Source organism: Bison bison, unplaced genomic scaffold (genome assembly GCF_000754665.1).
Source record: "Bison bison bison isolate TAMUID 2011002044 unplaced genomic scaffold, Bison_UMD1.0 scf7180017864498, whole genome shotgun sequence".
In the NCBI taxonomy this organism is placed as follows: Eukaryota; Metazoa; Chordata; class Mammalia; order Artiodactyla; family Bovidae; genus Bison; species Bison bison.
In genome coordinates this window covers 5,609,588-5,631,277 of record NW_011495057.1, presented here as the reverse complement: position 1 = coordinate 5,631,277, position 21,690 = coordinate 5,609,588, and the positions used below count along the sequence as shown (strand labels likewise).

General features: G+C 36.8%; 1 protein-coding gene across 1 annotated transcript in view; it reads right to left on the bottom strand.

The window, feature by feature from the left end:
• TAF4B (TAF4b RNA polymerase II, TATA box binding protein (TBP)-associated factor, 105kDa) overlaps positions 1-21,690 on the bottom strand; it is a 110,675-nt gene that overhangs the window by 28,808 nt on the left and 60,177 nt on the right. Inside the window, exons 11-13 of the mRNA XM_010828943.1 lie at positions 17,917-18,047; positions 13,390-13,515; positions 8,537-8,593 (exon numbers count right to left, since the gene is read on the bottom strand). Coding sequence (XP_010827245.1) covers positions 8,537-8,593; positions 13,390-13,515; positions 17,917-18,047 — 314 coding nt within the window. The remainder of the gene's footprint in view (positions 1-8,536; positions 8,594-13,389; positions 13,516-17,916; positions 18,048-21,690) is intronic.

Sequence of the window (21,690 nt, the reverse complement as noted above, 5' to 3'; positions counted from 1 at the left end):
CACCACAGTTCAAAAGCATCAATTCTTCGGCGCTCAGCCTTCTTCACAGTCCAACTCTCACATCCATACATGACCACAGGAAAAACCATAGCCTTGACTAGATGAACATTTGTTGGCAAAGTAATGTCTCTGCTTTTGAATATGCTATCTAGGTTGGTCATAACTTTCCTTCCAAGGAGTAAGCGTCTTTTCATTTCATGGCTGCAGTCACCATCTGCAGTGATTTTGGAGCCCAGAAATAATAAAGTCTGACACTGTTTCCACTGTTTCCCCATCTATTTCCCATGAAGTGATGGGACTGGATGCCATTTCTGAATGTTGAGCTTTAAGCCCACTTTTTCAGTCTCCACTTTCACTTTCATCAAGAGGCTTTTTAGTTCCTCTTCACTTTCTGCCTTAAGGGTGGTGTCATCTGCATATCTAAGGTGATTGATATTTCTCCAAGCAATCTTGATTCCAGCTTGTGCTTCTTCCAGCCCAGCGTTTCTCATGATGTACTCTGCATATAGGCTAAATAAAGAGGGTGACAATATACAGCCTTGACGTACTCCTATATGGAACCAGTCTGTTGTTCCATGTCCAGTTCTAACTGTTGCTTACTGACCTGCATACAGATTTCTCAAGAGGCAGATCAGGTGGTCTGGTATTCCCATCTCTTTCAGAATTTTCCAGTTTATTGTGATCCACACAGTCAAAGGCTTTGGCATTTGACATGTTTGACTTCAAAAAAATTAAAAATTTTTGCTCTGTAAAAGACAGTTAATAGAAAGAAAGGACACACTATTTTTCTCTTCAATTTATATGCTTTTTCTTTTTTTGCCTTATTGTACTAGCAATATAATGTTTCCATTAGGAAACAAATCTTTAGAAGCAAGCATTCAGACTTTTGATCATTAAGAATGGTATTAGTGGGAGAGTTTTAACAGAGGTCCTATATCAGACTGAGAAAGTCTCTACTATTTCTAGATTGCTTAGAGTTTTATTAATAATGCATGGTGAAATCTGCAAACATAGATCTGCCTCCGGTGAAATGGTCACATGGTTTTTCTTTCTTGGACAATTATTACGTTCAGTTCAGTTCAGTCCCTCAGTCAAGTCTGACTCTGCGACCCCATGAACCGCAGTACGCCAGGCCTCCCTGTCCATCACCAACTCCCAGAGTCCACCCAAACCCGTGTCCATTGAATCGGTGATGCCATCCAACCATCTCATCCTCTGTCGTCCCCTTCTCTTCCTGCCCTCAAATTTCCCAGTATCAGGGTCTTTTCAAATGAATCAGCTCTTCTCATCAGGTGGCCAAAGTACTGGAGTTTCAGCTTCAACATCAGTCCTTCCAATGAACACCCAGGACTCATCTCTTTTAGGATGGACTGGTTGGACCTCCTTGCAGTCAAAGGGACTCTCAAGAGTCTTCTCCAACACCACAGTTCAAAAGCATCAATTCTTCTGTGCTCAGCTTTCTTTATAGTCCAACTCTCACATCCATACATGACCACTGGAAAAACCACAGCCTTGACTAGATGGACCTTTGTTGGCAAAGGAATGTCTCTGCTTTTTAATATTTTATCTAGGTTGGTCATAACTGTCCTTCCAAGGAGTAAGTGTCTTAATTTCATGGCTGCAATCACCATCTGCAGTGATTTTGGAGCCCAGAAATAATAAAGTCTGACACTGTTTCCACTGTTTCCCCATCTATTTCCCATGAAGTGATGGGACTGGATGCCATTTCTGAATGTTGAGCTTTAAGACCACTTTTTCAGTCTCCACTTTCACTTTCATCAAGAGGCTTTTTAGTTCCTCTTCACTTTCTGCCTTAAGGGTGGTGTCATCTGCATATCTGAGGTGATTGATATTTCTCCAAGCAATCTTGATTCCAGCTTGTGCTTCTTCCAGCCCAGCGTTTCTCATGATGTACTCTGCATATAAGTTAAATAAGCAAGGTGACAATATACAGCCTTGACGTACTCCTTTTCCTATTTGAAACCAGTCTGTTGTTCCATGTCCAGTTCTAATTGTTGCTTCCTGACCTGAATACAGGTTTCTCAAAAGGCAGGTGAGATAGTCTGGTATTCCCATCTCTTTCAGAATTTTCCACAGTTTATTGTGATCCACACAGTCAAAGCCTTTGGCATACTAATTTTTGAATACTGAACCAGATTTGCCTTGCTGGGATAACTGCTTCTTGGTCAAGATACATTATTTTTAGGTATCACTAGATTTGTTTTGCTAATATTTTCGTGAAGATGTTTACACTTATGTTCATGAGGCATATTGATCTATACTGTTGGCTGGTATGCAGATTAGGTCAGGGTCACATATGACAAGTGTGTAGCTTGAGTGGGAACAAGAAATAAACAGAAGAATATGGGGTTGCTTTCCTGAGCTCCTCCCTTTCTACCTCCTCTTCCCAGTAATTCCTGGTTCCTTGGGGCTCACTCCTCTTTTTGTCTCTCTGGCTATAAGGCTGGGGCTTTAGTTACTCTTCTTGGCCATGTAGTTCTGTGACTGTGTCCATGTCTAGGATCAAGCAACAAGTATGAAAACAGAAACCAAAATCTTACTAGGCAGAATCAGAGGAGCTATCTTGCTAGTTATTAGCCTTTATAATTCAACCTCAGCTTTCAGGAAAATAGTATATTCCACATAATCTCAACTGGACATTTTCCCCCTTACACTCAAACACAGTTCTTTATATACTGTTGAAAAGAAATATAATATACTATATTGATATAAGATTAAGAACTTTTTCCCCAGTTCTTACTCTTATATTCTTTTTTTATTCTCAACCTCTGGAAGGAAACCACTCCCCCAACACACACATACAAAATTGGTATGTTAGTTAGTTTTTGGAAACAGACATATCCATGGTCAATCTCAGGCTTATATTTAAAAGCCTGATGGCATCTTTCTTCAAGGTCTCCATAGCTAATGTTTTTAAGCTACTGGTTTTCCCTCTAATACCTCACCTTTCCCTAAATTATGACAGCTTTATAATACAAGCGGAGTATGTATTGTCACATTCATTTTAAATACAAGAAAATGGGTAAGTTTAAAGAGGTCAAGTGACTTTCCCACAGTGAAATCGAGACAATGGTAGACTGAATCTAACATCCAAGACCCCTGACTCCTACCTCAATGCTCCCTCCGCTATAATACATACATTTTCCCACAAAAGGAAAACATGTCTCTCAAGACACACAGATCCCATATTCAAAATTAAAGATGCATACTCCCTTCTGAAGAAGCTCTAAATAAAAAATAAAATGTCATCTTTTTCACGTACACCAATCCAGAGATACAACCAAAATGGTCTCTTGTGAAAATATCCATTAAAAAACCTACTGTAGCTTTCCTGTGTCCAAAAGAACCAAGTGAATGGTAACTGGATGGGGCCTGAACTGTGCCAATTCTCAGAGTCCCCAAATCATAGTATTTAATTTAACCTTCTATGACTATGCAGTCAATGGGAAAAGAAAAGTGATAGATTTTAAAGGCTACCTTCTTTCTCCTCCTGGACCAAGGATTATAAGTGTAGTCTCCAGAGCAGCAGCAGCAATTGCAAAATCAGTGGAAATTGGTCAGAAATGTGAATTCTCAGGCCTCACCCAGGCCTGCTGTATCATAGGTGCCTGGGACCCAGCAATCTGTGTTTTAACAAGTCCTCCAGATAATTCTTATGTATACCTGAGTTTGAGAACCACTTAGACTACCAATGCTTTGAAACACGGCAATTCTGTTTCTCTGCTATGTATATAAGTTCTTTATAACTTGTCATTTTAAGAACACCTTCTCCATACTACATTAATTTGACTGCTAGAATGTACTTTTAATGACAAATTTCATTTTGCCCTGTTCAGTGTTCCATGAATTTTGACTCCTGTAGAACTAGCATAAAGTTTAAACACAATTTGCTATAATTTAACAGTTAGCCTTCACCATCACATTTCATTGACTCCATATCTTTTAAAATTTCATTATAAAAAAGTCCCTTACCCTTCTTGTACCTAAATAATATATTTTCTAATCAGTAATGAGTCTTATGAGTCAGTATTCTATTTATTGCACAATAATGTTTTATGGAGAATTGTATTTCTTATAGTTCTTCTATCTTATACAATCAAAAACCCCAAGTACTTCAGGGTACTGTTATGCATTTTAATCATTTAATACTTATTTTTGTAGTTTCCAGAGGTAGCACTGTGAGACTAATGTGCCAGTAGCTACATGTCTTGCATTCCTTTTTCTTTCTTCTATTGTCTGATAACAAATGAAAATGGGAATGCTAGGAATTGTTATACAGAAAATGAAATCTTTGTCTCACTCTGCACAGATGTACTGAACTCACATTCCCACAGGAGAAAGAAGATATTTAAAAGGAAATAAGGGTCACAATATATATAACAAATGTTTAAGGAGTCAGGCTGTTTGAACTCCAAGGTCAGATGGCTTGCTCCATAGAATTCTGGATGATGTGGTAAGAAAGGAAAACACTGAAGGCTAGATGGTAATCTAGGACACACAGCATACATTTCAGACAAGTCTGCAGATGCACTGAACAAAAATGCCCCTGCTTGTTTGAAGTCACAATCTGGCAATTAGTAATCTATTTAAAACCTTTCACAAACGGACAGTGAAATGGAAGAATGTCAGTACTTACATTTTTGTAAAAGTATCTAAGGGAATAAAAAAGCCATCACAATTTAAAAGTGACCATATTTAAAATATAAACTTGCAAAAAATAAAAAGAGAGGACACGTATAATGATGTTTTTCTAGGAAAAAATAGAAAACAGGAAAAAGATGGCCCCGAAGTTGCAATTAGAATTCAAGAGGGAAGGGATATAGGGATACATGTATTCTTATGGCTGATTTGCATTGTTGTATGGCAGACACCCACACAACACTGTAAAGCAATTATCCTCCAATAAAAATAAATTTAAAGAAAGTTTGATATCCACAGCCATTTTAGCCAGACAACAAGGTTTTCAAATAGACAGATAACCTGTCAGGTCAATAAGAATAGAATGTAGCAGGAGCTACTTCACTGGATTGAGATTAAGCTGAAGGCAAACCCAAAGGCAGCCTACTTTATTTTTATTTGGCTGCACTGGATCTTAGTTGGGGCATATGAGATCTAGTTTCCCCAACCAGGGATCGATCCCAGGCCCCCGGCAATGGGAGCGCAGGGTCTTAGCTACTGGACCACCAGGGAAGTACCCAGTTTACTCTTTTTTAATGTGCTGAATGAGAATGACAAAATTGGAAGAAGTCAACAGGAAGGATGAAAAGAAATTAGACACCTTTATAAAAACCTGCTCAATTGAACACAGTTTGTCGAGAAGGAATGCATAGATTCTAAAACTGTATTAGAGACAAGAAAACCAAGGGGAGAAATGACCAAGATCAAAACTCTAGCCCTTAACATCTAAAAGCAATCATGAAGTATAAGCCTATGTACAAAGGGGACTCAAGCTGTGCTTTAATATTTATATGACAGACATCATTGCTGAAACATTTCTCAGGATCAATAAAGCCTACAGCTTCTTTAAATAGTTTTTTGGAGTTGTATATTTGTAAGATACGGTCATTAATCTATTTCCTGTGCCCAGCTTGGTAGGTAGGTAATTACCTGGAAAAGGAGACCAAAGCAGTTTTAATTGGGAAACTGGAAGGCATCTGTACTAATTTTCGTGACTGGACAGTGAAAACTTCCTAAACAGCCAAATACTAAAACATTACAAAACCAAAGCTTTATAGTTTATACCAGTGTGATAACAATTAACACATTCCAAATGATAACCTTACAAATGACGATATAACAATTCAACTCTATAAGACAGGGTCTGGCATTGAACCTGGACTGGCATCTCGTTTTAGGATTTATTAGCACAATATTTTCAAAATAAAAAATACAGATGTGAAGCACGCTTCATATTTTTCTTATAATTGAAAGGAATTTAATAAACTAAATTTCTGTATTTTGTAGCTTTTCCATATTTACCTTCAAATTTATTAAATAAATATTTGAAGTGGTAAACTTCAAAAAAAAAAAAAAGACAGGGTCAATGATTATTGCAACCAAACAAAATACGGTGTTTTGCTATATTTAAAATGGATAAACAGTAAGGACCTAGTGAAGAGCATATGGAACTCTGTTATGTGGCAGCCTGGATGCAAGAGGAGTTGGGGGAAGATGGATACATGTTTTTGTATAGCTGAGTCCCTTTGCTGTCCACTGAAACTATCACAACATTGTTAACTGGCTATATCACCAATACAAAATAAAAGCTTTTTCTTAAAAAAATATGGTATATTTGATTCTAAACTAGAGGCCCTAAGAATATTAGTTATCAAGAGTTCTAGGGGGCAAAGGGATGACAAAAATGACAATATTTTACTTTTATTAAACATTTGCAACAAATACAGGGTGGCCCTGTTCTTGGAACCGGGCCAATGTATCTGATTCTTTTTTTAATCAAAGAGGATTTAAAATAGCAAGCAACCAGAAAACCTTCCAAATATTTTGGAAAGAAAATAAATATACAGTCTTTTAAATCTTGCTAGGAAAAAGAAATAAATGGAGCCGCGAAAAGAGTGGGGAGAAAAAAGAACAGGTTTGCCACCACCTGCTCTCATGGAGAAGTTTTTTTCTCCTTCATATTTGCTTTTAGACTTTTTTTGAAAAATCCTATCCAACTATTCATCCCTCAGGGAATTTAAAACACACACACACACACACATACACAATTAAAAGAAAAACCAACCAACCAACCAAAACCACTCCATATAAATTTGAAGGAAAACTGAATCTACTCATCCAGAGGTTTGAAGGTTTATGAAGGAAGAACAGACAGGATAAGGCCTTTAATGATAAAAGGGTAAGATTTCTGATACATATTTTCCAAAAGTGGCTGGAATTGGAAGCAAGATAACCATCTAATCCGTCCTTAATGAAAACAAAGAGGACCACACATGATTCAAAGCAACCACAGAGTGTCCATCGCCACAGAATCCACCATCAAGCCAGGCTTGCTGAAAGAGTATAGGTATAGTTCTTGTGGTTCCTTTTTTCAGGTGATATTTTTAGGTAAATTTTCCACTGGAAAGAAACGAGTACCAGAAATCTTTTTGTTGTTGAAATACAATGATTCTGGTTTCAAATCATTTTTAACGTTCTCCTTTCATAGTTCTCTTCACCCCAATCCAGAAACTCCTCCATCCAGAGTTCACGTTTTCTTCCTTTTCTGTTTTAGTGAACACACACCACATTGATTGTAAGGATCTTACTAGATTTCCATTTGTTTTGCCTCAGCTCCTACATTAATCCAAACAATAAGGGCCCTTAAAACATTCATAAATAACCTGCTGCTGCTGGCACCTAGGAGCTGAGTGCAGCAATGTTAAGCAACAACAAATTTCATAGTTCAAGAGGCACAGTTAAGGAAAAAGGTTGCTCAGGAAATCACTCTTATTTAGCACAAAGATCCTTAAAAATTGCATGAAATCAGTCAAGTAACTATAGAAACCAATTTCTTCAGCTCCATATCACACGTCTTACACCTCAATTGTCTTTATTATCGTCTGCTGTCAGATCCTTAATCAGAAATGTGAACAGGCTTGATGATTTATTCAGCAGGGAAAAGAAATCTGTAGGTCAAGTGAAAAATTTCACACACACACACACACACACCCACACCCACCCACCCACCCACCCACCCACCCATCCATCCACACACACCCCCATCTTCAACCTTAGGTACTTTCATTTCCTTCTGTTCTCAGCAGCTCTGGGGGCAACTCCAGTGAGATCCAATATTAAGGCTCAATTAAAATAAGCTCCAATTAGTGGAGCTTTTTTCTCTGGGGCTAGAAAAGTCAGGAAATGGATATTGGGAAATGTAAAAAGTCAGCTACTGAGAGGAGGCTGCAGACATAAATGAACTTATTTGTTGATTTCTACAGTTGCTATGCAGAGGCCTCTGGGAGTAAAAGCTTAACCAGTCTAAGCTATAAACTAAAACCCCTGCAGCTAAACATGAACTGTGAGAAACAAGGGCTCCATTCCAGAACAGAAAACTGCTGGGCCCAGAAAATTAAAAGCCAGAGGCGTTTTCCATTTAAAACTAAATCCCAGTACCACCTCCCAGCCAAAGAATTATAAGCAGTATCAGATTTACAAAACGAACAATTACCCTGGAAAAATGTAGCCTATTGTACAGTCCCAGATGCTAAATCTCAGAAGTTTCTTTTTTTCTTTTTTTTTTAATCCCACATTATATTCCTCCAACTGGGCTGCTGGAGTTTACAAAGAGCCATTTCTAGACAGGCCTAAGCCTTGAAAATAAATTTTAAAAAGAGAGCACATAACTCATTGACCTCATTTGAAGCACTGCCCTTGCCTTCAGCAGTTCCTGTCCTTCCCCAAGGCTTCGGCAAATGGTATGCAACAGCAAAATAAACCCTGACCTAATTGCCAGGAGAAAGCTGCCAACCTTCCCTCCAACACAAAGACAAGCATGGTAACTTGAAAGTCCTACCTCTTTGGCTTTCTGCTTTAATCTCAGCTGTTCTGGATCTTCTTTATTGGAACGACTCTATCAAAGGAAAAGAAAATTTTAATAGAAATTACTAGCATCTAAACACCATAGTTGCCGTTAAATATTTAATAAACGACAATTTTCTCTTGTGATTGAAAACCTTAGCTCTGGGGGAAAATGCCTCAATCCAGTCCCGTGCTCCCCCTACCTCCTCCCACCTCATCATCTGGGCTGGCTGCTGCGGTTCTAGCCTGGAGGAAGTTTATACAGAAAATGATGCTAACAATGTCGGTCAGGTCCAGTTGAGGCATGACGTTGTTCTTGTTGGAACACTAAAAACTGAAACATGGATGGTACAGAGGAAGGCAAGCAAAGGAGGATAACTGTTAGCTTAAATGAATGAAAACAATCAACACTGGCTAATCCTCAGGTGAAGCCATTTTGGTAAAACATATGGTATTTCAAAGACTATTACAATCAAGAAACTGATGGACTTTGAACTGAATTTCTCTCTCTTCAAAAGTGTAATTTTTAAGAATTAAGGAAGAAATACACCACAGTGTTTTCACTAGAATATGTTATCTTCTTTGGATTCTCTATTGCACTTAGTTGAATGCTCTGCCCAAGTAAAAGTTCAAAAACTGTTTAGTGAATGTTTCTTTCCATGCTAATTCAGTTCAACATTCCAAAAATGAATAATTTTAGAAGACTGCTATAAGAAGAGAGCTACCTTCTACATGTAATGCTATGTTGGATCAAAAGGTAAGGAAGGAATTTTATTTTTGACACCTTGGACATTTGTCTGCTGAAAAAGACACTATGGACAGGTGTATCCTTTTTCTCATTCTAACAAAATTACCTAATTCCTTATAAATCTGAATATTTATTCTAAAAAGTGAAACATTAGCTAACTAAAGATAGGCTAACAAAATAAAAGCTAAATGTATTTTCCTAATTTAATAGAATTTTGTTAAAGGAAAATACTAGAAACTGTTTAGATTTGAGTGCCTTCTAATTTTAAACACCTTAATACTTACATAAGATTCTATTCAAAGTAATTTTTTCTTCACTTTGTGTCCAATCTAATAGAACAACTTCACTCCAACTGAAACTAAGAAAACTCCTTTATTATTATATCTACGTTAGGAGAGAATGAGTATGTGTATGTATGTATTCACACAAAAACATGTGTATATGTGTGCATGTACATGTTTGTGTATATAATACTTTGTCTCAGTATAAAACGGGCACATTTTGTTATCAAGTTTTTGTGAGTCAACCAACATTTAGTGACTACCCACAGTATGTATCCTACTTGACTTGTCACTGTTCTAGGCCTTGGAGATACAGAAATGAGATGACAAGACAAAGTCCCTGCCTAAGAAGATAAAAATAATAAAATTCACAGAAATTAAACACAGCTGTGAAACACAAAATATTTACGATGGGGAAAAATAAAAAATGACTGAGAATGGTAAGTGCTATAAAGAAAACAGGATCATGTGATAGAAGCGGGGAGTACTTCTACTGCTAGAATGGGACAGAATCCATCGCTAAGGAGTGAAAACTGAGTGGAGATCTGAATGACAAGCAGGAGGCAGCCACACAAAGATCTGAGGGAAAACACCCCAAGCAGAAGGCAGAAGTCACTGCAGAAGCCAAAAAGTGGGAATCTGGTTGGCACACTTGAGGAAAAAAGGAGGCTGCTGCGGCTGGATACCAGGGGCCGCCTTGCAGGCCACGGTAAGGAGTTGGGGTTTGATTCTTGTTATAAGAAAAAGCCACTGGAGGATTTGAAGCACGGGTGTGAGATGCCACCGACAAGACACTTTTGAAAGGACCCTGGAGGCCGTGTACAGGGTGCACTGAAGGGACCCAAGACTGGAGGCACAGGAACACAGAGCAATTAGGAGACTGTTCTAAGACAACTGTTGTGAATACAAGACTGGGACAGAGATGAGGATGACTTGAGCCGGCATCAGAGCAGAGAAGGTTACAGTAAATAATTAGATTGAAACATATGTTGGGGGCAGAGCCAACTACATTTACAGAAGGACTGGACACAGGGTGTGAAGTAAAGAGAGGAGTCAGGGATGACGCCTAGGACTGCGGTCTAAGTAACTGGAAGGATGATAGTTCCAACTTTCCGAGAAGGTCAAAACTGCGCTAGATCTGGGGAAGGGAACTCAGCGATCAGTTTTGGATGCCTCATCAGTAGTCTAGGATACAAACCTAGAGAGCAATGAAAGCTCACTGTGACTGGAGCTGAATGAGCGAAGAAGGGAAAATCACGAGGCAAGGTCAGAGAGGGAGGTGGGTGCCACTTAAAATTTGGTAAGAAGTTTGGATTTTAATTTAAGTGCAAGGGGAAGCCACTGAAGGAATTTTATGCAACAGAGACACATACATGATTTGTTATGAAAACATTATCCTGACAACAGTATGAAAAATGGATTGTAGAAAGAAAAGGATGTTAGTTAGAAGATATAGATGTTCAAGGGCAAGATGACTTAGAGTGGTGACAACAGTGATGAAGACAGGGTGATGGATACATTTTGGGAACTGAATAGGAAGTGACTGGATGCAGGACAAGAAGAGAGGAAAGGAGTTAACAATGACGTCCTAGGTTTCTTGGCTTGAACATCTGGGTGAGTAACAATGTCATTTACTGGGTAAGAAAACCTGCAAGACTACAAGGTGAAAAGAAGGGAAAGTGAGAGCAAATATAATATACTACATCCAACAAGAACTAAACGAGTATTTAATAGTTTATAACCTTGTTTACAGCATAGTAATTGGAAATAAAATCCCAATAAACCACCTCGTTACAGAGGCTGCATGCTTGCTTATAACACTCACAGGCTCAGGAAAGAGCATCTGCCTGTCCCAGCTGCCTTTCCCAGTGCAAGAGGGGTCAAAAATGGGGACTGAGACTGTGGGCAGTGAGAAGCTGCTCAGTCACACAGCTCTGGTGCACCCTGACACATGAAGGTGTAGACCAGAGGCCGAGAGAGAAGGGAGATGAAGGGCTGTGGAGGCTCGCCAAGGCATGGGCCAGCAAGCATGGCAGCCAATTGCATGTGCCATGAAATGAGGGTAGGGATAACAGTGGTAACAGACAGAAGAGTCAGTCAACATGGCTGCTTGAAAGATTAGTTACATTGATCAAATAAGTAAATAGCAAATATAAGTAAATATATCAAGGATAATGAGAGCCAAGTTTCTGACTACAGAGTAAATACTTATAAACATGGAAAGGTTAAGGGTAGGAAGAATCCTAAGATATAAAATAGTGTCAAAGGTATTCATATAAAAAATTATAGTTTTATAATATAAATTTATGGTTTTATAACATACACACACAGAAAAATACTTATTGATCTGTGTGTTTATATGCATATGTGCACATATATACATACCATACATATACTTCCTACCTCTGTCTATTTGACAGGGTCTACATGTAATAATACCCTCTGAGCAAGGGGCACACGGTAGGCTCTAATCTTGTTTCTGGGCATTATCTTCAACTGAAAAAATATAGGCTTCCTGGGAGAAATGACTGATTCTATGGCTGGGGAAGATGAATGAAAGCTGGGCCTGGAGTATCTTGTGCCTGAAAGTAAGGACATGTTCAGTGAATGATGTTAATCAGACAAAAGAACAGAGGTGCCAGCTGGAAGGGTCTCCCACTCAAGAGATCTGAGCATCAGAATAAATCATGACAATAACAGGTTACAACCTGTTGAATCAAACAGAAATCTGAGAGGCCATACTGATAAAAATGAGTGAATGAATGAGAGAAAGAAAAGCTCTTCCATAGAAGACAGTACTAACAAATGTGGAAGACGTGACAAGAATAAAGAATCACCATTTGGCAGCCATCGTAGATGTAGCTGATTCATAGATATCATCTATAGATGCTAATGTTGCTAAGTGGAGTTTGATAACATATGGGATTATTGGTATAATCCTATAATACCTTTCTACAAAAAACTAATTGATTACAAAGGGGAAAAGGGCAAATTTAAAATAGAGAGAACTGATCAAGGTTGCCTTTTGAAAGAATCAGCTGAGAAGAACACAGCATCATTTCTATGTATGTATAACCACCAAGAATGCATGACCTAAATCAAATCGCGAGGAAACACAAGATGAACTCTGGTTCAGAGTCACCTATAGAAGGAAAGGCCTGTACTCTTGAAACCTGTCAAAGACATGAAAGGAAAAGGGTGAGGCGATCTGAAAGAAGGAGTCTGAAAAGAGATGACAACTGGACAGACACATATAGCTGAACGGGAAAATGGACCTTGAAGGAAAAAGATTTGAGGCAGCCGGTGAAAGCTGGCTGGGGTCTAAGGATTTAGATGGTCGTGTCATATCAGTCACATCCTGACTTGGAAGGTTATACAGAAGACTGTCCCTGATTTTCCAAACACATGCTACAATGTTCAGGAGTGATGATGAGATGTCATGTCTAAAGCTTGCTTTCAAAGGTTCAGAGAAAGACTAGAGAAAACAGTACGAGAAACCTCTGAATTGAAAGAGAACAGAAGAAAAGAATAATGATGATGGGAGTGTGTACCTGTTTCCAGGAACAGTGGAGATGGAGCAAGTACACTAAAATCTTAAAAATGGGAACCTCAACTGAAAAGGAGATGTGTTGTTCTGGCAACCTTTCTGTAAGTATGGGATGATTTCAAAATAAATAAACTTTTAAAAACTATTCCATTTTAAGAAATCCTTCAGAGACATCTAATGGCCTAACAAAACCAAGACAGTCAACCAATGATAAAGCTGATTCTGACCTCCTTGCCAGGCCATGTTCACTCATAAATCACACAGGATCTTACCTTGGCTGCTTTAAGTAACATTTCTCTTTCTTCTAAATCCTTTCTCTGCTTCTCCAGTTGATCTAGCTTTTCAAGAAATTTGAGCTGTGATCTGGTGTCATTAGACAGGATGTAATTTTCACTTGCCTAGGGAAAAAAAAAGTCTTCTGATGATCCAAGGCAACACATTCTACATTAGGTCTTGTTATAAATCAACTAAAGACAGTTACACCAAGATACATAGGGAGGTAAATTTTTAGGACGTAATATTTTATTTCTGCTAAACGAACAACAAAGCAAGTATGTTAACCATTCTTAAAATCTGAGAGGCAATTTAAAAAGAAGTTTGAAAATCTCTCAGTCACGTCCAACTCTTTGCAATCCCACGGACTGTAGCCCGCCAGGCTTCTCTGTCTATTGAAGTCTCCAGGCAAGAATACTGGGGTGGGTTGCCATTCCCTCCTGCAGTGGATCTTCCTGACCCAAGAATGGAATCTGGGTCTCCTGAATTGCAGGCAGATTCCTTACTGTCTGAACCACTAGGGAAGCCCTCATTCTTAAAATGTGAGAGGCGATTAAGCAAAAATTTCAAAGAGCTTTCCTAGTAAGCTTCATCCAGAGGGGAGGAAAAAGGAATTAAGCCCAGTGGATCCTGATAGTAGGAATAGAAAGCAAAACAGTGTATTGTTTACCTATCATCTAAATCTTTCTAGTTAAACTACTGTCAATCTCATCAGACTTTAATGATTAATTAAATCTTAGGCCCATAAAAGATAAAAAAAAATAATCACCTCCCTGAAAAACATACCAAAGATGAAAGTTATCACCTTTGCTTCTATTGCTGAATTGGTCTAACTTTGACAAACAAATGCAACTTCTATCAAAAGACAACATAAGATCAAATGGCAAACATTAAAATCCTAAACCCTGTTGTGAGGATTTCCTTAAGCTATGGACTTGGGCAGAAACTTCCATAAATTAGAGTTATAACAAGAAGTGTAATTATTCATCTTCAATGTTCCATAAAAGGATAAAGTTTACAGTTTCATTTATTCTGATATGCTAAAGTATAAAACAGTGCTTTACAATCTACATACTTTATTTTCTTCATCTGATAATGACCACCCGTCTCTCTTAATATTAATACACATATGCTTGTTGGGGTGGGGGGTGACTTCCTGCCATCTATTCATCTCAGTAATTCAGACATCTAAGCTATAGGAGGGAGACTGTATAACAGGAAAACTGAATGTTTTTAAACATTTAGTCCAACAGTCAGTGCCTGGCTTGGAAATCTGGTTACCGTACCATTCCCATCTTTGTTTTATCCCAAGCTCATGGCTGATTCAATTAACTGGGACTGAGAGATTTCATATGCCCAAGATTCTTTTTAAATTAAATTTTTATTGTTGGTATTTAACCAGATCAAAGGAGTATTACATAGTATAACGAACAAGGATGTATTAGTGCTACTTATTTTACTTTGTGTTTAATACAAAGAAGAATTCTCAAATGTTTTTTAAAGTTAAATAATACAAGATAGAATATGGAATACATTATGGGCCAACCATAGAGGCATAAACAAAATAACCAGTGGTTTCTTAAATACTTCATTTTTACCATTTTTGTGTTCATACACTCTGGAGATAGTTTACTGAGAGGATTTAATTTAAAAGGACAACAAATGCTAAATTAAAAAGGGGCAGAGACTTTCTAAATTTGAACCCAATCTCATTTCCATGCTAAGATTCCTTCTCTCTCTCTCTCTCTCTTTCAGCTCAGTGCAACTACCTCTTGCTTAATGCATCCTTCCTTTACTCTTCCAGATCCTAAACAAATGAGTGTCTTCCCTATTTCTACTGAGTCTCTAACTTTATTTAAATAACAGTAACCCCAATCTTATCATGATCCCTCCTGTCTATCCAGCTGGTCTAACTGAAGTCTTCTTGGATCACAGAGGAGGGTGGTTTAGTAATGAAAATACAAGGACTCAGACCAAATGATAACATCATCAAGTGAATCCCATCTAAAGAAAGCACTACAGCCCCTTTCGACTGGAAAACACTGAAGCTTTTCCACAGCCACCGGCACTAGAAGACTCTTAATATATCTTCAGTGGGGAAAAACCTGGCAGCAAGATCAGAAGCTTTGCATGTGTTTACTTTCCACCTCTTTATTTAAATTTCAATTTATGGACTATGATTAATTAGAGAATTATATCTAACCAGGTGAAAGATTATCAAAAGTAGATGGATTTCAAATCAAAAGCAAAATCCCGCCATCTCTTTTAATAAAAGTAGCTCATTGTTATGAAATTCATGGAGTAAATTTTCCCACACTGTACAGATAAACAAATCCTATCAGGATGAACCAAAATATAAGGACAAGGCTCAATCTGTGACAAAAAGGTTATTATAATCAGAGTCTACAAAATAAGTATAACTTTGAATTAGATCCAAAAATAATTAAATGATTATCATTTCTATTTAAAGAAGGATGATCATGCAGCTGCCTTTCTATATGCATGAACTCACACAGTGGCATTAGCTATGTTAAAGAGTAAGTGTGGAGAAAGGCAGAGGGGGTGAAAATCAATCAGGATAGACAATATTAAGGCAGAAAATTAAGGAGGTATTAGCTTAAAGCTAAGTTACTGAGTTTCTAAGTGGAGTAGATACTATCCATTTTGCCTGAGGCAACTAAATCTTTGGAATATGTGCTGCTGACATACCTTACAAGAACTACTCCATCTGAAGGTAATACATAATAAAGCTTTGGATGGTATTTGGGATAGTAAACATTACATTGGAAATTGTAATGGAAACCATTCCATTACAATCAATCATTGGAAAAATTCTATCCCATACTAAATGTATATGCTACATTTTGTACAGAAACTGCCTACTGTAAATGAAAGTACACTCGTGTATCTCTGAAACAACAGGGTGAGGAAAAGGGGAGAATTCAGAAAGAGACAGTTTTACAACAGTAGTTGAAGTCTTTAATACCTTACTTTCAATACTGGATTGAGTAGTTAGACAGAATAGCAATATGAAAACAGGACTAACACTACAAACCAACTAGATCTAACAGACATACCGAACACTCCTCCCCAACAACAGCAGAATACACATTCTTCTCAAGTGTGCATGGAATAGCCTCTAAGAATGATCATATGTTAGGCCACAAAACAAGCCTCATACATTTAAAATGACTGAATTGTGCTAAGAATAGTCTCTGACAACAATGGAGTGAAGCTAGAAATCAACAGAAGGAACACTGGAAATTTCACAAATATGTGGAAATTAAACAACATACTTTTAAATAACCAATAGATAAAAGAAGACTCAAGGGAAATCAGAAAATAACTAAGAGATAAATGAAAACAAAAACACAATGTACCAAAACTTATTGAATGCAGCAAAAGCAGTGTTTAGAGGGAATTTTATAGCAATAAAGAAATGCCTACATTAAAAGAGGAGATTGTAAATAAGTAACCAACCTTATATCTTCAGGAAACAAAATGAGAAAAGAAAGTAGGATCATTATCACTGACCTTACAAAAATAAAAAGGATTACTAGAGAATATTATGAACAACATTATGCCAATAAATTAAATAACCCAAAAGAAATGGACAAATTCCAGCAGTACACAGAAATAAATACTGACATTAGGGGTCTTTTTTTCCTCATTTTTTTCTGATGACATTTAAGTCAGTATAGCAAATTCTCAAAAAAGATTTACGCAACTATAAACAGTTCTCTCAAAATTCTAAATGAAGCAGAAAGGGGAGAAAATAGAATGATTTCCTCCAGGAAATTTACCCTAAGCATAGATGATACTTCCCTAGATTCCTTTTAACCTATGTCTAGGATATCATGACAATGACCATTCTTGCAAACTCAAAACCTTATAAGGTTACCCATGTACCATGTTGTATAAAATCTAGCTGTGAACATTTCTTGATATGAGGGGAAAGGTTATCTTTTTCTCTTTTAACCTTCATCAACCAATATATTTGTTCTCCATCAAAACCATAATACAAATAAATTTAGTGCTTTCATCTTGATGATGGCAAGTGATCTGGTTCATACCATTTGGTTCATAAGATAAAGCTATCCGTGCATGTAATTTTTTTAAAATAAAAGTCCTCAATGCAATCACTTAACTCACTGAAAGGAAACGGGAGTTGCCAGCAGAGTACGGATCACTGAAGAGAACACAGCTACCCAATATTTCTTTCTAACACATCCTCCCCTTTCCAGTCAAGAGCTTTAGGAAGAGAAGCCTCAGGCATAACAGATGCGTATTTCAGTCTACACTAACACAGAAGCTTTGGATACTACTGAAACTCTGTTTATTTGTCATGTAAACATATCTAAATAAGGCACATTAGGAATGAGAATTTGATTTTCTACCAATATGAATTATGTCTCAACCATTTCCTTGAAAAGTGTACCTAGAATATGAATCCATAACAAAAAGCTACCTTTAACAGAACAAAAAGGAGAGAGAAGAGCTTGGTTTTCTCTAATGATTTCCTTTACCTTGTAAGTTGTCATTCGATGCTGAGCAATTGTAGTCAGTTTTTCTAGAAGGCCTCGTAATCGCTCCTGTGTTGCATGGGAGATCAAGTTCACAGCATCAGAATTAAGTTCCGTAATGTCATGCTTTTTACCTGTGGAAGCAGGGAAAATCCATTACGTGTTTTAGTAGAGGCTGATAATTGAAATAATTAGCACAGCAGGTATTCTGTTCCCCCTGGAAGTCATACCCATTACGAATAAAGGTTTGGAGATTATGATTTTCCTGGTAAAGTCACAACTTCAAAGATCTTAGACATTACATTAATAAAACCTAGCCTGGAGCCTCAGAAAATATAGACATTGTTTCACTTAGCCTCTAGAATCATTCTCCTTGCAAGGTCATTTATAGGACAAAGTTAATAAGAACACAAATCAAGTCTAGTGTTCAGGGAGGAAAATGGTAACTGCAGAAATTAGTGCTGTATTCTGTTAATTTTAGTAATTAAAAAAATAGAAAATTACATTTTGCCCTGTTTGACACTGTTAGCAATTTACAACATTTATTTCCATGAATTCAGATTGTGAGTCTCTGTTAATAACTTGTCTACATGACACACCTATACTTTTTGTACAATACCAATCATGCTTACTTTGCACTAACTCATGTTCTATAAATTGACTTGATAATTAATTTACAAGTTGAAATGAGTTCAAAGCCTCATCATTTTACTCATCAATTTTAAAAACTTCTCTTTCACTATATCTCTTTCTATAAATAAACCAAACTTCTATTCCTCCTTCTGCTAACTAGGAAGAAAGTTTCAGGAAAACAATTTAGACCACATACCCCAAAACAGAAGCTTACTTATAAAACAACCTCATCAGTATTTAAACAGCAGTTCTCCAGCTCAGTGAAACCACCTGTATCATCAGAGATGATAACCCTAAAGATATACGCAATTATGTAATCTCATCTAAATGAGTTTTCTAAGTGCTATTGTGTTTGTTTTTAACATATGCATTTACACAAACTTAAAAATATAATACTTAACTTGCACTCTATCTGAAATACATTCTTATATATTCAAAGTGTGAATAAGGATTGCAAAAAAAAAATAAGCTTTAATTTAAAAAGCCAACAAATCTTAAATATATTGTTTGATCATAAATGCTGCCATAAGAAATGTTGAACTTTAGTTCAAAACATGGGCTATGTTAAACCAGACAGAAAAAGAATATAAAACGATTCAGCTTCATCTGTACCAAACCTTCAAAATGTAGTTCATTACTTTGTAGCAAAACTGAATTCATCACCAATATATGATTCAAGGAAGGGGAAAAAACTGGAAAGTCAAATCTACTTTAAGTCAGTATAAATAAATAGTGGGGCCTTGTATAGCAGCAATAATACAATTTCAAAACAATCCAATAATTAAAATTATAAGCAAACATGGGTATATAAAGGATGACATGCCAGTTGATACTTTAAGAAAAACGAACATTTAATAATATAGTGTCTGGGAAAAAACTTTGAAAATAATTGCATATATATAAAACAGAAGCCTAAGTTAAAGAAAAATCCATATTTCTAAAATACTAAAAATAAACAAGTGTTGGGAGTTGCAAACAATTTCAGGGCTTAGTGAACAATCACATTTTCTAATATCCTCACTAAACTGATGATAAAACATGACAGAGTTCCAAAGTTAAAGTCTCACTTTAAAATAAAACACTCTCTTTGGTAAAGTTCATTAACTGATTAAGGAGATCAAGTTGGTGTTCAAAAGCTTACTATGTGATTTTACAGAAAGTCTGTGTCATTTAATTTAGGTAACTGACAAAAAAGGAAGAACACTGGCATGTTTACTCCCCTACCACATCCAAGTAAGAAAATCTTCCTCCCCAAATTCTTTGGGTTAATTTATAACTCCTGTTATTAAAAAATGATCTTGGTTCTGACCTGTTCTGTGAACACGAAATTTTATTATAAATGAAGAACATTCCTAGAAATATATAACTCGATTCACTCTATGGTTTTTGTTTTAAAAGCTTAGGTAATTGAGAAGGAAGAAGTTTTGCAGTTTTCCATCATATTAAATGACAAGTTTGTGTTTTATCCCCAAGAACTGAAAATACAAAGACTTATCCCCAGAATTCTTGAAAGCAGAGGTTAGCAAGCTAAATCTGGTCTCTCTTTATAGACACAGTTTGATGGGAATACAGTCTTTTGTATTTGTTCACATATTGTCTACAGCTTCTTTTGTAATATAACAGTAGAGGTGAGCAGTTGCGACAGACTATATTTGCCCACAAAGTAGCAAACATTTACTATCTGGTCCTTTGCAGGAAAAAAAAAAACCTGTCAATCTCTGTCCTAAAAGATCAAAAATGTTCTTTCAATACTAAAAGTTCTCCTGTCACACAGTCTAAATCAAGCTAGAAATAAAATTTAGAAGGGGGCAGGGTATTGATAAAATTAAGTACGAATCTACTTGTACTCCACCAGAGTTCTAAATAATTATGTGGCTAAAAGCCGTTAAAACACCAGCAAATTTCCCAAGCCATCAGAGAAAGGTATGTGCTCAGGCTTAATCCCAAATTAAGGAACTGCCTCCTGTACAGTACAAAACAGAATGCAGTGAAGAAAACGAAAGAGAAAGAAAGAGAGGAGTGGGGAGGAGAAAGAGGGAGAGGGAGGGCTGGAGAAGAGAGTAGTCAAACAAAACACAAGCAAACAGCAAACAAACATTTTACCATTAGTTTTTCTGAACTCCAATCCTTTTGAATTAACGTAAATTCTGAAAGTGAAAGAGGAGAGTGAAAAAGTTGGCTTAAAGCTCAACATTCAGAAAACTAAGATCATGGCATTTGGTCCCATCACTTCATGGGAAACAGATGGGGAAACAGTGGAAACAGTGGCTGACTTTATTTTGGGGGGCTCCAAAATCACTGCAGATGATGACTGCAGCCATGAAATTAAAAGACACTTACTAAAACTCTCACTATTTGCAGATGACATGATCCTCTACATAGAAAACCCTAAAGACTCCACCAGAAAATTACTAGAACTAATCAATGAGTATAGTAAAGTTGCAGGATATAAAATCAACACACAGAAATCCCTTGCATTCCTATACACTAATAATGAGAAAACAGAAAGAGAAATTAAGGAAACAATTCCATTCACCATTGCAACAGAAAGAATAAAATACTTGGGAATATATCTACCTAAAGAAACTAAAGACCTATATATAGAAAACTATAAAACACTGGTGAAAGAAACCAAAGAGGACACTAATAGATGGAAAAATATACCATGTTCCTGGATTGGAAGAATCAATATAGTGAAAATGAGTATACTACCCAAAGCAATTTATAGATTCAATGCAATCCCTATCAAGCTACCAACAGTATTCTTCACAGAGCTAGAACAAATAATTTCACAATTTGTATGGAAATACAAAAAACCTCGAATAGCCAAAGCGATCCTGAGAAAGAAGAATGGAACTGGAGGAATCAACCTACCTGACTTCAGACTCTACTACAAAGCCACAGTTATCAAGACAGTATGGTACTGGCACAAAGACAGAAATATAGATCAATGGAACAAAATAGAAAGCCCAGAGATAAATCCACGCACATATGGACACCTTATCTTTGACAAAGGAGGCAAGAATATACAATGGATTAAAGACAATCTCTTTAACAAGTGGTGCTGGGAAATCTGGTCAACCACTTGTAAAAGAATGAAACTAGAACACTTTCTAACACCATACACAAAAATAAACTCAAAAT